At 44.0% G+C, this 13,109-nt stretch overlaps 1 protein-coding gene across 14 annotated transcripts in view; it reads left to right on the top strand.

Moving 5' to 3' along the window:
- Nucleotides 1-13,109, top strand: part of KALRN (kalirin RhoGEF kinase) — a 651,147-nt gene that overhangs the window by 215,749 nt on the left and 422,289 nt on the right. For all 14 annotated transcript variants that reach the window (XM_064156794.1, XM_064156788.1, XM_064156780.1 and 11 more), the window contains exon 4: nt 1,513-1,627. In XM_064156794.1, the coding sequence (XP_064012864.1) occupies nt 1,513-1,627 (115 nt within the window). The remainder of the gene's footprint in view (nt 1-1,512; nt 1,628-13,109) is intronic.

Raw genomic sequence — 13,109 nt, 5'->3', positions numbered from 1 at the left:
AGGCACAGATTTCAGTGGAGATTAGGCAGGAGAGTTTTTGCACTCCTTATGTACCCCTGGCTGCACGAAGGCTCAAAATGAAGATGGCCTCTCTTGTTTGCCTCTCCATTTGTATCCCGTGGCAAAATAGGCACAATCTGGCTCCAGTGGAGAGCTGAATAGCAGCCACCAATGACTATGGGAATTTCAGTGCTGATGAGCTGTAACACAGTTAGAAGGTGAGGTTGTACCCTTTGTGGCATTAACTGAAGAGTCTCAGAATAAAATGGACATGGGGTACATTGCCCGATGGGCCCTGGCTCTACAAGTGACACCTTCCTTCTGTAAGCAGGGTCAGTTGGAAGTCTTATGCCTTCTAGGTACATGTGTGTTTGGTTTCTGGTTTGTCCACCAAAACACACACCAAAGTGCCAGACACTGGCAGTTTAAGAGATGTGCATTTTAAGACAGGAAAGCTGCACAAGGGAAAAAAAAAGCCCAACACAAACCAAAGATTATTCTAATTGCTAGCAATGCTTTGTAAATAGCAGGCATAGAAGGCATGAGCTTCTAATCAAAATTTCAATTTCTGATGAATTGCCAGGTGGATTAGAATGTCTTACTGCATAAGACATCGAGATGCTTGAGCGTGTCCAGAGAAGGGCGACGAGGCTGGTGAGAGGCCTTGAGCACAGCCCTACGAGGAGAGGCTGAGGGAGCTGGGATTGTTTAGCCTGGAGAAGAGAAGGCTCAGGGGTGACCTCATTGCTGTCTACAACTACCTGAGGGGTGGTTGTGGGCAGGGGGAGGTTGCTCTCTTCTCTCAGGTGGCCAGCACCAGAACGAGAGGACACAGCCTCAGGCTGTGCCAGGGGAAATTTCGGCTTGAGGTGAGGAGAAAGTTCTTCACTGAGAGAGTCATTGGGCACTGGAATGGGCTGCCCAGGGAGGTGGTGGAGTCGCCGTCCCTGGGGCTGTTCAAGGCAGGATTGGACGTGGCACTTGGTGCCATGGTCTAGCCTTGATCTCTGTGGTAAAGGGTTGGACTTGATGATCTGTGAGGTCTCTTCCAATCCTGATGATACTGTGATACTGTGATAAACAGTACTGGGAAACACCACTTCTAACTGGTGGGATGTTGCAAACTATCCGGCAGTGAAGGATACAACACACTGAGTGAAAAATGCTTTCACTTTCTTGGTGCTGACCAGTTTAAAACTATCCTCACAGTAGGCTTTCATTCGCATTGGTGGTTACATTAGATTTGATGGGATTAGGTGAAAGGCAAAAGAAATGCTTGAAGCAATTTTTGCTTCTGTGCTGGGGCTTTTTTTATTCTTATTATTTTCATTTCCCCCCTTTGGAGCTCCAGCAAATGCAAGCATTTCTTCTGAGATTAGCCAAGCCTCAATGCTACCAAGAGCGCACAGGCTCTCGAATGTGCTGTAATTTATGTTTATCAATTCAGTGCACATAGTTTTTTTTGACATGTGCTTCCTGCCTGATTTTCTAACAGTCCTTTATTTTCCACAGGTGGCCGTGATAAACGAGGTGGTCCTGTCTTGACCTTCCCGGCCCGCAGCAATCACGACAGAATAAGGCAGGAAGACCTTCGGAAACTTGTGACTTATTTGGCCAGCGTGCCAAGGTAAAGCTAGAAAGAAAACACTTCAAAGCTGAGGGTGGATGGGTGGGTGGGGAACTTGTTCTTGGCAGTTGCAGATTACTAAGTATTAACAGTTTGTACCTTCAGTTCTTGGGACACAGAAACAAAAGTGTTCCCTTCCTCCTCCTGTGTGTGCTCCGATGGGTTTTATTGCACACCAGGCGATGCAGGGGGCCCAGAGCACAGGCAGTGCAAGCAAGCCTGAGCTTCATGCTTGTGACAGCAACAAGGAGCAGCTTCTGTTCCGCATGCTACTGCACAGCTCTTCTGCAAAGAGGAGTGGAAGGGGGAAAAAGTACTCAGAGGTCTGCAATTACAGATAGCAAGCTGGAGGGAGCCTGCTGTCTGCACTTGCTTTTTAATACCTTGTGGGAGCTTGGGTAAGGGACTGTAGCTTCTGTGGAGGAGAGCCTGCCCCATGTGAGGAGGCAAATCTTCCAGCTCCAGCACTTTCCACAGCATACTCCAGGATCAGGAAGGAACATGGGCGGACTGAGGGGGAAGCTTTCAAAGAAAAGGCATTTCAAATGGTTCTGCACATAAACCAGCAGAGTCCACTTCAGTCCTCATGTGCCTCCTCCAACATGCAGGTCCCAGGGCACCATTTATTTCTCAGGGAAGCTGGAAGAAAGATCTGATGCCAATGCATATTTATCTTTGCAAGCTTTGGGAGACAGTTTATAGGCTTAATGCCCAAGGAGATGTTTCTGAGCCAATGTTTAATGTCTCTGAGAGTATGAGACCATGTACAGTTGTGTCCAGCTTCCTTTTCCTATTTTCAAGCTTGCCAAATATCCTTACCCAATAACCACTGCACTGGTTATTGAGATGAAGGTTATCCCAGGGCAAGCAATGGACTGGGAAGGGATGTTCAAGGTTGCAGCAACACAACCTGTGCCATCCAGGAGCTCTTTCTTTTTTAAACCCAGATTATGACCTGTTGAATAGGGCTCATATTTTTGCAAAGAATATGAAGTCAGCACCTGAAGGGGTGAGGCCTTGGCTGCTTCTGGAAGTCATGAGGTGGGGCTTCAGAAATAATGTCAACTCTTTAACCATGCAACATACAAGGAACAAAGGCCTCCCATTTGATAAAGAAAAGAGCTGAGGGCTGTTTGGAAACTTGTCACTCAGCTGTGGAGGATTGTCACTCAACTGTGGAGGGTGAGGAGCAAATGCAGCTACATGTGCCAGATCTGGCAGTGCTTATTTCTTGGACTTCACAAGTTCTTTGGAGATGGATTTTTTTCTGCATTGGACTCATTAAAGTTTCACTAATAAGCCGAACTGCTCCCCACCCTCTCCTCTTTTTTGCTCTAGACATCACTATTTTCAAACAGATTGTGAAAGAGATTACAAACCTGCTGCAAGGCTGGGAGAGCAATAGGTCACTCTCTGGGATTGCGTGTCCCAGGGCTGGACAATCTCCTCCTAGCTGTTGCAGTAATGAAACTGCTCCCTTACATCTTCAAATTTTCTGCATAGTCTCAAGTAGGAAGATATGCCATTGCTTGAGGTTGCACAGCAACAATTACCTTCTAACCTGACATCCTTCTCTGTTAATTGCTCTTCCCTCATGGAGGTGGCTGTAATAGCAAGATATATCCTTTCTATTCTTCAGTTTCACATAGCTGAATTGATTAGCTCAATCTTTGGTGCTGCTTTTGATTGCCTTGATCTGAATTAGTCCAGCAATGGTGCAGAAATTGGGCAGCAGCTTTTCTCTCCAGCAACACTAATAAAAGCATTCCCCCTCCTGGTCTGTACTGCAAAGCCTTGTTCCACCCTGGTATCTGAAGTCTTTGAAGGACATCTCTCTAGTTATACCGGAGAAGGTTCCTTCCTCTGTGGTATATCCTCCCACAAAATGTGCCCAGCAGCAGGGGAGTGGCTACTCACGAAGCACTTTCGCCAGTTTCCCACGGATTCTTGCGGGCTGGTTCCGTGGAGACATTAGCCAGAGTACTGTCTGCAGTCTGGGTTGTTACACATTGAGAGTTGTGGAGCAGAGAGCAGCAGGAGTCATCTGAGGTCTACAAAAAGTGGCCTCTCAGAGAAGATTTGAAAGGTTAGCCTAGAGAGCAGAGGAGTCAGAAGATGTCTTTGAGAACATATTGTGGTGCTACAAAAGGAGAGGGTTCACAGGGCTAGGACAAGAAACAGGAGTGTAAGAGAAGCTTAGGCTGGACATGAGTAGAATACTTCCAAGGGATTCCTGTTAGCAGTAAAATAAGTAATCTAATTTCCTCTTAAATACCTCCCATAATTTTATAGGCAAGCCTCTGTGCCTATTTGTTAGGGAGAGGGAATGATGAATCAGGAGGTTACTTCTTTAAGTTCCAACTACTTCTTTTTTTTCCTGGTGGCACAGCTGTGAACTCAGTACTGTAGGAGGGAAACGACCACAAACTTTGTGGGTTTGGCATGTGGGATTGTGTAACCTATGTGGTGTAAGAAGACACTGAGAACTCTTTCTCCCTAAACATTTTGTCCACATTAACAAGGGCAACCAGCAGAGCTCTCAAACTTACTTCTTAGAAACAAATGTATGGAAGGAACAATTTGAATTCGTATCACTGGCTCCCAGTTCATATTTATTCCAAAGTGAGTGCTGTAATGAAAAAGTGCATTAAGCATCCACCAAAATAAACAGTTTCATTAGTAGAGACTCTGAGCAGGACATCAGAAGAAACTGTTCTGATGTTGAGTGTGATGAAAGGAAGAGAGTTTTCTGTGCTATCTGAAAAACTAGAAATTCATTTTTAGGCAAAAAGAGAGCCTGTAATTTGTCATATTGACACCAGTCTAATAATTCTTCCTTTATTCCTGCTGCAGTGGTTTCTGGGTGAGACAGATTGCTATCCACATTGATACTCTCTGTCACTTAACCCTAGTTTTATATCTTAATGGAGGGGGCAGATGAGGCACATTGCCAGAAGCTTTGAGCATTTATGAGATTGGTGAGGAAATATGATGATAGATTAGGGTAAGTGAACCCAGGGTCTTGCTAGCAGTTTTCAAAGTTTCTGAATCAGCTTTCTGCAGTTCCTTCTTCTAAACCAGAATAATAATGGGGGTTTTCTGTAAGCAGCAGTGTGTGTTTGAGTTGCAGCAGAATAGTGAGAGCCTTCATGCAGCGTGAGCCCAGGGTTTCCTCTGTGCTTGGGGATTAGGACTTCAGATCCAGAAATACAGTTTGTTCTTATTCCAAAATTGTAAGCTTGCAACCCATAGTACCTGGGGTGTCATAGGGTTCCTGGAAGATTGACAAGCCTGAGCCTGCAGTCTTGGGTACTAGAAGGAGGTTGCCAGTGGGTGTCTGACACTGTTGACAAATGTGTTTGTGGTTTGCTGCTGTTCACTGGTTCTTTCAGGCACATCACAAGCTCCTTTTCTCCAAACAGTTCCTTTATAATTAGTTGCTAAAAAGAGAAGGCACTATTTATTAGAAGCAAAGATAATTACTATGGATGCCAAGTTTCTACCCCTCTGCCACTTTCCATTTGGTTTACATTTGCACTAATGCTTTCTAGATAGGCTGTATTTCTTGTGAAACAAGATAGCTCCTGTTTACATGCACATTTAAGTGGGATGCAATGTTTAGGAATGTGTGGGTGTGACAGAATCTAGGATAAGAGGGTGTTTATGACTGGGGGAGCTCACCAAGATTTTCTGCCCTCATGGAGGACTTTACTTTTTACCACCAGTGCAGTGCCATCGATTCCAGTCCAGTAGACTGAGTTTTGATTTATACATGTGTAAATGAAGCTAGCACCAGGCCAATCTCCTCTGCAAGCCCTTTGGAATTAAGAATTAAGTTATGTGTCGGCTATAGGAGGATAAAAAGCAGACAGAATATTATTAGCCTGAGTTATCTCCTCATACGGTGAAGCAATATGGTGAAGGAAATGTCCTCTGTCAGCTATAGTGAATCTTCTGGCTGAACACATCAATCTGTTTTGGAGCCAAGATAAGCAGTCTTCTGTGCTCGCTGCAGAGAGGGAAACCCAAGATGCCTCAGAGGCCTTTATTTTTAAAGACATCTACCTTTTTTTTCTGTTCTCTGTTTCAAAACCTGCTCAAATACTTCCTAGTTCTGGGAAACATCCAGGGCTCATAACGGCAGCAGAATGTTTCCAGGGGACAGACCTCGGTGTTTGAACAGCTCCTCAGAGCTGCCTGAGTTTGATGAAAGATGCTAGGAGCAGTGAAACAGCTTAAGTGCCTCTAATAATTAGTTCAGTGATTAGAGCTTTATAAAATTAGAGGTATGGCAAGATGTAGCAATATTCACCCCCTCTGGGGTTTGTATTAAGCCCTCTGCTGACCTGTGGTTCTGTGTATATTAGCTCCTCTGACTGGGAGTAGTGTGAAACTCATTTTGATGATTGATAGGAATGAAACCCTAGAGCTCTTCTTTCTGTTAGATGATCCTAGCACAATAGAAGCTTTAGAGAAGTCTATCGTAGATCTACAAAAGTATTACCATGTATTTTCAAAATAACAACTTGGACTTTACACTAATTTTAGCAACCAAATATCTGGTGCTGTCTGTAGGTTAACTTTTCCACAATGCACTTGTAGCAAAGTACCACAGTAAAAAGGTGGCAGGAAGCTAATGAGGCTTAACAGAACTTCAGTCATTTCTTCAGATACAATTTGTTATTTATATAAATATAAGGAAGAAGCTTAGGCAAATATGTAAGTGATATAGATGCTATTGTTAGGGCCATTTACCACTCCAAAGCCAGTTCAAATCCAGCCTCCAGTGCATGTGGTATTGGTTTGTGATGTTAGTGTCATTTGTTAGGGTTTGGGGGACTTCTGTAGAAATGGGTGGTGGCTTCTGTCTGCGTCACTCTGATTTGCTTCCTGTGTCATTGTACTGACCACATCAAGACAACAAGGCTGGTGAGGGGCCTGGAATACAAACCCTATGGGGAGAGGCTGAGGGAGCTGGGGTTGTTTAGCCTGGAGAAGAGGAGGCTCAGGGGGGACCTCATTGCTGTCTACAGCTACCTGAAGGGATATTGTAGCCAGGAGGGGGTTGGTCTCTTCTCCCAGACAGCCAGCAACAGAACAAGGGGACACAGTCTCAAGTTGAGCCAGGGGAGGTATAGGCTGGATGTTAGGAGGAAGTTGTTGCCAGAGAGAGTGACTGGCATTGGAATGGGCTGCCCAGGGAGGTGGTAGACTCACCATCCCTGGAGGTGTTCAAGGAAAGCCTGGATGAGGCACTTAGTGCCATGGTCTAGTTGACTGGCTAGGGCTGGGTGCTAGGTTGGCCTGGATGATCTTGGAGGTCTCTTCCAACCTGGTTGATTCTATGATTCTAGGACCAAGTTACATATTCAACTCTTGTTGGAGATCTGATCTGCAAAAGAACATCTCTGATTTCCTTCCAGCTGTGGTAATAAACTGCTGACAAATTTTATTCCTAGATAAGTGGACAGTGGCTATAACTGATTTGAAAATTCTGCACTCATTGTCTACAGCTTCAAGCTCCTGTTTTCCAGAAACTGCTAGAAAATGTGGGCTTGCTAGAAATGCAGAGATGGCAACAAGAAGTTATGAGAGAAATACAGAAGGCGTTGGGGGTTGCTTAGGTGGAAGAGATGGAAAGTAAAAGTTACATGATTATAATCCAGTGTACAAGACTGAGCTAATGGAAGCAGTTTGGTCTCAGTGTACATGGCCAATGGAACATGGAAATCATAGATTGAAGAAATGAGGCAGGCTTCTGCAGCATCTCCATCTCTCACATCCAGGAGTGACCCATGTATTGTTACTCCTGAGTGGCAGCAGAGGGATGAAAACAACAGCCTTTCTAGCTTGTGACACAGGTTTGTATAGGTCTATGGGGGTTTTTTAATGGATGTAAGATTTTTGTTTCCCATGGTCTCTTAGTTTTAGTCCTTATATTATTATTGTTTAAAAATGAGTCCCAACTCAGGGTAAATGAGGGCTTTCCATGTCAGTTTCCAATTTACTGCTGCTTTCATTGACCTTCACTGTTTTCCTGGAGAGCGTAAGGACTGGTCTTGCAGAGCTGTGGGCCTAAAGCAAGTGTCCTCTGTTCTTCTGTCCTCCTTAGATGCTGAAAGCACTGTCAGACTGGCTCCAGCTTGGTTAGTTGCTGAGCTCTGACTTCCAGCTGGATAAGAGCGCAAGTGTTTTCAGCCTGGTTTTGTGACAAACACCACAAATAGCCTGATACAGAGCTTAGTAGTTAATGTACTGTGAACTGCACAACTCACACAGCCTTTCTTTTCTAAAGGCTAACAAAAGGCAGGGCAAGATGGGCTCTGCCTATCACTTCTGTACATGATCATCAGTGTCTTCTGTTTGGTCTAGCAGAAGTCTGATATCTCTGTTGTGAAACAGAGGCAAATGAGAGCAACCTGTTAATATTGAGACAAACTCATGGAAATTTGGTTGTCTTGTTGCAGAATGTGAGTTTGAGGACTCAAATAAAGTCAAGGTTGATGTGATTTCAAGACTGAATTCCTTCAAGGATACAGAAAATCTTTTGCAAATCCCTTTGTAAGTTGTTTGTGTTGTATTGAAAAATATTTGCAGCATTTTGGAGGACCTGAAGACCTGTTACTGATTTTTCACATTAAGTTAATCAATGTTTCTTCATTCTTAGTAGTAGCTTGCTCCATTCTATTGTGTATTAATTATCACCCTATAAATATTTGGCATTACTGATTGCCCCGTGCAGAGAGACTAAGATTTCAAGTTGCCACTGTATTTTTAAAGTATTCTAGTCAACACTCAGTGTCTGCTTAGTTTTAGACTATAAATCTGCAACTGAAAACAGTTAATGAGAAGGAATCCCTCATTTTATTGTGTCTGAATTATTTCCAAGACAATTGTTCCTTTCAGTAGAGTAGTGGATCCAGTTTTCTCTTGCTGCCAACCATGCAGACTCATGCTGAGATTTCAAAGTCATATTGAGTTCTTTCTTGGTCATCTAACATCTCCAACAAAAAGATTCTCCAGCAGGTTGCTCATTTGAAGATTTAGTGTCACAGAGGTAGCACTACAGGCCCAGTTTAACATACAAAGCAAATGCACAAGTATGGAAGAGAAGTTCCTTTTCTTGGCACTGTGCTGCTTTCCCAGCTCAGTCATAGTTTCTCCAGCAGTCAGTGGATAGGGCTCAATGAGGGGACACATCTGATGCAACAAAGATCATTGTTTTACTTTGTGCTCTTCCCAGGCAGCAAAATTAGTGTCTCTAACCAGTTGAGGTCCCAATACCTTTTGATTTTACTGGTTTGGATATTTTTTTGCTCCAACCCTACCTCCCCAGTTGCAGGCTGTTTCTCCAAACTCCAGAGAGTGCATTCAGGCTGCAAGTTCAGAGCAGCCAGAAGGACAGCAGTGAGTGGAGTCCTTCTCCACAACCCTCTGAGTGGAGGTAGGAGCACCTGTGGCAGTGCTTCCCACCAAAGGCATGGTCAAGAGAGGCTAACCAGGCAGCAGTAGCCTCCTGTAAGGATGGTGACTCCATCAAGTGATGTCAGAAGAGGCATACTGAGGGATCTGACCCTTGCCAAGGCACTGAGAAAACCCCACTGTCTTCTCAAGAAACTTCAAACACTGCTCAGTTTGGGCTAGGGGCTGCTAATCTCTTCCACACAGCATGGGTGTATGCCCTGTGCAGCTGTTCCCTGTATCACTGTATTTCTGTTGGTGATGTGGGTAGTGTATGACTGCATTTCCAATAGGGTGTTCGGTCTGAGAATGAATCTGCTCAGATTTCTGCAGATCTGGAGCAAAAATCAAACCAAACCACCCTCATCTTGCACACCACCACTGCTAGGGTACAGGAGCCAGCACAGCTGAGTGACACCCAATGGTGCTGGTGAGGTCTGGGGTCTGAGGCCTGATCCCATCCCCTGAGCTGCATCACATAGAGCTGTGCTGCTGCACTCTTACTTTTTGAGCTCCATCCAAGGCCTCGATCTGGGGATTAGATCAGTATTGTTCCTCCTTGCTAAATGGTTTTTACATGTTGATTGTAACAGCATTTGCTGCCTGGAAGAAGGAGAAAAGGCAGAAACTTGTAAACTAGGATATATCCTGCACTCCTTCCCTGATGGGGAGCTGGTGGGCATGGCAGCCTGCTATACCTTTTATGCAGAGCACCATCTTTGCTCAGTGGCTCTCTGACAAGTGGTTTGTGACTCAGAGAATCATAGAATTGTTTGGGTTGGAAAAGACCTCTAGGATCACTGAGCTCAACTACGTCTCTGCAACACACTTTGGCTGTGATGCCTTCTCTGGCCTTTTCCCTTCTAGTGCTGATTTTAGACTGTTACATGCTTCTCATGGCCTTTTAACAATCAGATCTGAGAGGTCCACACAGCAGCAACATGGAGATTTCTGTAGAGAAGGCAGGGCAGGTTTGCTCTAATGTAAGCAGCAATTCAGAAGAGCTAAAATTAGCAAACAGAGACCTTTTGTGGGAGCAGTGGGCTGGCAGCAGAGCTGGCACTGGCTGAGTGTGGTTGCCTCCTGAAGCTGTCAGTAGCTGTCAGCAGAATCTGCAGCGGTTCGGCCAGTCCCAGCTTTTTGATGATCCTGTTCCTATGGCTTTTGCAGAGACTGTAAAACGGTTTTTTCTCATTCCAGCATGGATGCTTGTGTTCCTCATCAGTAACTCCAGTATGTGCTACATCCTTTTCACTCTTAGAACTTACTGTAGTTTGGATGTGTCTCGTGCCATCCTCTGAGTGGATGTCATTAGAAGCAGGAGAACAACTTCTGTGCTTTGCAGCCTGCTTTGTAATGGGAATATTGTCAAAGGTGTGTGAATGTCAATGGAAAGCTCTTCTAAATTCCCATGCAGAATGGACTAGACCTTTACTGTGTGTGCCAATATAGAGCAAATAATGGGAGACACAGAACTAGGGTTGTCTCAGTCTAGATTGCCTTGTCCTTATCCTAATTGATGGATGTAGATGTTATGGATGCTGTTCCAACATCTGGATTCCCCAGGGCACAGCTTGAGTAGGACTGAAGATGTGTTTTCTGGAATGTATTTTTAGCCTAGTCTCCAAATGATAAAAAGCTTATATAATCACCCTGTCAGTCACTCACTGATTAAAACAAATCCATCAGAGAAGACTTTCAAGAATATTAAATTCCTACAAATGTAATGAGAGTAGATGGCTGCATTAAGGAAAAAAAAACAAGTTAAGAGTCCACAGAGAGGGAAAGGTGGTCTGAACTTAACCTTTCTTAGGGAGTGGAGTTAAGGGAGATATCTCCAGATTACATAAGAGGCAAATTTGTTATTAAGCATTGGAGAATCAATGTGCAAACAACTACCAAGGATTTGGCAGTTCCAGTGCTCATAAATGTGCATGCTTCTCTCTGGTAGTGGGAGACTATTGAAACGGAAGAATAACCAATTCTTGCTAACATATGGTATTGAGCAGATTGATTCTCTTGTGTCATGGAAAGTATGGATTGGGATAGGCAAAATTGGTCTGAGAGGTGAGGATGTTCAGTTCCCTCCTGTTTGCAAAAGGAATTGGTATCTAATTTTGGTAGACAGTTGTAAATCTCATCAGCGCTTTCTTCTCATTTTCCACAAGGTTCTTCTAACCAAGTCAGTCTGTGGTATTTTGTTTTCCTTGTGGATCCTGGCACTACTGCAGAGTTCCCGGCGGATCCTGTAATGCTCTGTGCAGTAATGCATAAGTGTAGCTCTGTGGTGTGAAGCTGTTGGCTACTTTGATTAAGAAAATGTAAACAGAGTGCGAGAGAGATACTTTAACACAAAATAAAATCATAAATAAGAGAACTAATATTATAATCTCTCCTACTCCCCAAGGAAAGGCAGGACAGTGTAATTCAAGCATGCATTTGGCTTGGCATATATTATCTGGTCTGCAACGAGTGCCACAGTGTACTTTGATACTATTAACAGGGGAACATTGGCTTCCCTGCCTACGTACACTGGGCTTTATTTTATGTCTGGTAGAAACCTCAGTCTCTGGAGAATTTTCCAGCAATGTAATAATTTAGGAAGTTCCTTTGTGGTACTTCATCAAAAAGCTTAATCACCAAAATGTTTTTTCCTTGTCCTGCAATTGCATTCAGGGAAATATCCTACACCTCTTCCACATTGTCCTACTCTAGAGCAGGTGAGAAAGGAAGAACCTGCTCAATGTGGTCTTTACAAGGGACATCTTTGCTGAATAGTCCTTTTGGGGAAAGGCATTGAATACAAATTGTAGTAGAGCATTGGCTTTGCAGAATAATTGCATCTCTGTCTAAAAACTGCAGAAGCAGTCCACCTCCAGCCAAATTCAGTCTGCTTTCATGTGCCTTTACTGCACATTAGTCAAGTGTGTATGTGATGTTCACATGATGTAGCTCTCTTCTATCACCCTGGTTCCAATGGGAATACAACAATTGGCAATCTCTACTATCCATGTAGCGATATTAACACTTAGTCTTTTAGTGGAAGAATGAGTTAAATTTGATTGTTAATTAAGTTATTTGAGCATCTGGCAATTCAAACAATTCTGCCATTGAGGATCAAATAAATATTACTTTTTGAAATTTAGTTTGTATTAAAAACCACTGTTGGCATAATTCAACTGTTCTTCCATCCATAATCCTAAACCAGGATCTAATATCCAAACAGTTATTAGATATATACATTTAAGGAATAAAGTTACTAAGGATACCAAGGCAGCATCATTATGGAGATAATGGTATCCTTCTCAGGATCTTTACAGCATTTTGAAATCCCCCCTGTACCCATGCATGGGACTGTGGTGTTTTGGAACATTCACATTTTCTCTGCAGGTTGGCATTCCTTTGAGCATGCTAAGTGGGTTTAATGATTCTGCGACACAGAGAGCAAAATGCTTTGTTTCAGGTCAAGAAGGAATGCTGTGTTTGGAAGTGCTATTGTATGGTGTTGAGCAGTTCCATGGGCAAGCATAGTGTCACAGGATCATAGGATGTTAGGGGTTGGAAGGGACCCAAGAAGATCATCGAGTCCAACCTCCCTGGCGGAGCAGGACAATGCTATCTAACACAGAGGAACACATCCAGGCAGGCCTTGAAAGTCTCCAGAGAAGGAGATTCCAAAACTTCTCTGGGAAGCCTATTCCAGTGCTCTGTGACCCTTACAGTAAAGAAGTTCCCCCTTGTGTTGAGGCAGAACCTCTTGTGCTGCAACTTACACCCGTTGCTCCTTGTTCTATCCCAGGGAGCAAGTGAGCAGAGCCTGTCCCCCCTCTCCTGGCCAGCCTTCAGATACTTATAAACATTTATCAAATCCCCTCTAAGTCTTCTTTTCTCCAGACTAAAAAGCCCCAGGTCCCTCAGCCTCTCCTCATAAGCCATGCCCTCCAGTCCCCTAATCATCCTCCTAGCTCTCTGCTGGACTCTCTGCTGACACTCCTCTCTACCTAATTCTTCTCTTCTCTTT

The sequence above is a fragment of the Pogoniulus pusillus genome, chromosome 2 (assembly GCF_015220805.1).
Source record: "Pogoniulus pusillus isolate bPogPus1 chromosome 2, bPogPus1.pri, whole genome shotgun sequence".
NCBI lineage: Eukaryota > Metazoa > Chordata > Aves > Piciformes > Lybiidae > Pogoniulus > Pogoniulus pusillus.
The sequence above is the reverse complement of the archived record's forward strand: the minus strand, read 5'-3'. Positions and strand labels throughout refer to the sequence as shown.